General features: G+C 49.9%; 1 protein-coding gene across 1 annotated transcript in view; it reads left to right on the forward strand.

The window, feature by feature from the left end:
* The first annotated feature begins 22 nt into the window (after nucleotides 1-22).
* LOC108509854 (neuroepithelial cell-transforming gene 1 protein-like) overlaps nucleotides 23-1,392 on the forward strand; it is a 42,945-nt gene continuing 41,575 nt past the window's right edge. The window contains exon 1 of the mRNA XM_017839447.1: nucleotides 23-232. Within this exon, the coding sequence (XP_017694936.1) occupies nucleotides 123-232 (110 nt within the window). The 5' untranslated portion in view covers nucleotides 23-122. The remainder of the gene's footprint in view (nucleotides 233-1,392) is intronic.

A 1,392-nucleotide genomic window follows, 5' to 3' on the forward strand; every position in this document is an offset into this window, starting at 1 on the left:
CGCCGCCGCCGCCGCCGCCGCCATTTTCAAACCGCCGCCGGCGCCGCCGCCGCCATTTGTGACCGGGCTGAGGCGGCTCCGCTCCCGCTCCCAGTCCTGCTCCCAACCCCGCTCCCAGCCCCATGGAGGCAGAGCCCCCGGGCCAGAAACCCCCTCGGCGGAGACGCAGCAGGGCCAGCAGCCCGCCCCGCCCGGCGGACGGCACCCCCGGCGCGGCCGCCTCCTGCAGCCGGTAGGAGTCGCGATCCCCCCGCGCGTCCCCCCCCCGTGAGGGGCTGAGGGTGACCCGCGGGCCGGGGGTGCCCTCAGGGGACACCCCGCTCCGCTCCCCTCGTTCTCCCCTCAGCTCCCCTCCCGCCTTCCCCGGCTGGCTGTGGGGGAGCCCTCACGCTCCTGTTTTCCCAGGGAAATCCCCTCCTTCCCGCCGTCCGGCACCTGCTCTGGTGTCATGAAGGGGATTCCTCTCCTCCAGGCTCTGGGAGGATCCACCAGCCCAGGTTGTTCCAGCCTGGCCTTGGACACTTCCAGGGATCCAGGGGCGGTTCTCTGGGCAACCTGGGCCAGGGCCTCCCCCCCCTCCCAGCCAGCCATTCCTTCCCAATATCCCACCGAAATTCCCACCCCTGTGTGCCAAACTTTCGTGGAAAAACCTCCCCCATATCCCCTGGGTTGCCCGCATCCCTTTGGGAAAACGAGGAGAGGCTTCTTGTTGCTCCTTGGGGTGGGAATAATTTGGAGGCGGGGTGTGTTTTATATCCCCTGGAGACACGGGCTGGGGATCCCTGAGCCCTGCGGGCTGGAACATTGGATCATCTCCCTCTCCTGGATGTGGGAAGACCCTCCAGCATCAGCTTTGCCTTTTATTCTGATTTTTAAACCCCTGCGTGTGCCATCTGTTACTGTTATTCTGGTATATCGACCTCTATGCAGTAGATACATATATAAAATATATATTGATATATTGACCTTTATATTATATTATACCATAACATGTAGTGTATATATATATTCTGATATATTGACCTCTATAATATATATATAGAATGTAATACTCTATATTGACCTTTATGTTATATCTAATGTATTATAACATGTATATATATTCTGATATATTGATCTCTATATAATATATATATATAGAATGTAATACTCTATATTGACCTTTATGTTATATATATTATAACATATATATTTTTTTTCTGAGATATTGACCTTTATATAATATATATAAAAATATATATATTCTGGTATATTGCCCTATATATAATATAGGTATAAAATATACCTTCTGATACATTGACCTATAATATGTATAAAATATATCTTCTGATATATTTTATATATGATATATATAATATATATAAAAATATATATATTCTGGTATATTGCCCT

Source organism: Lepidothrix coronata, unplaced genomic scaffold (assembly GCF_001604755.1).
Source record: "Lepidothrix coronata isolate B3197 unplaced genomic scaffold, Lepidothrix_coronata-1.0 Scaffold416, whole genome shotgun sequence".
Lineage (NCBI taxonomy): Eukaryota > Metazoa > Chordata > Aves > Passeriformes > Pipridae > Lepidothrix > Lepidothrix coronata.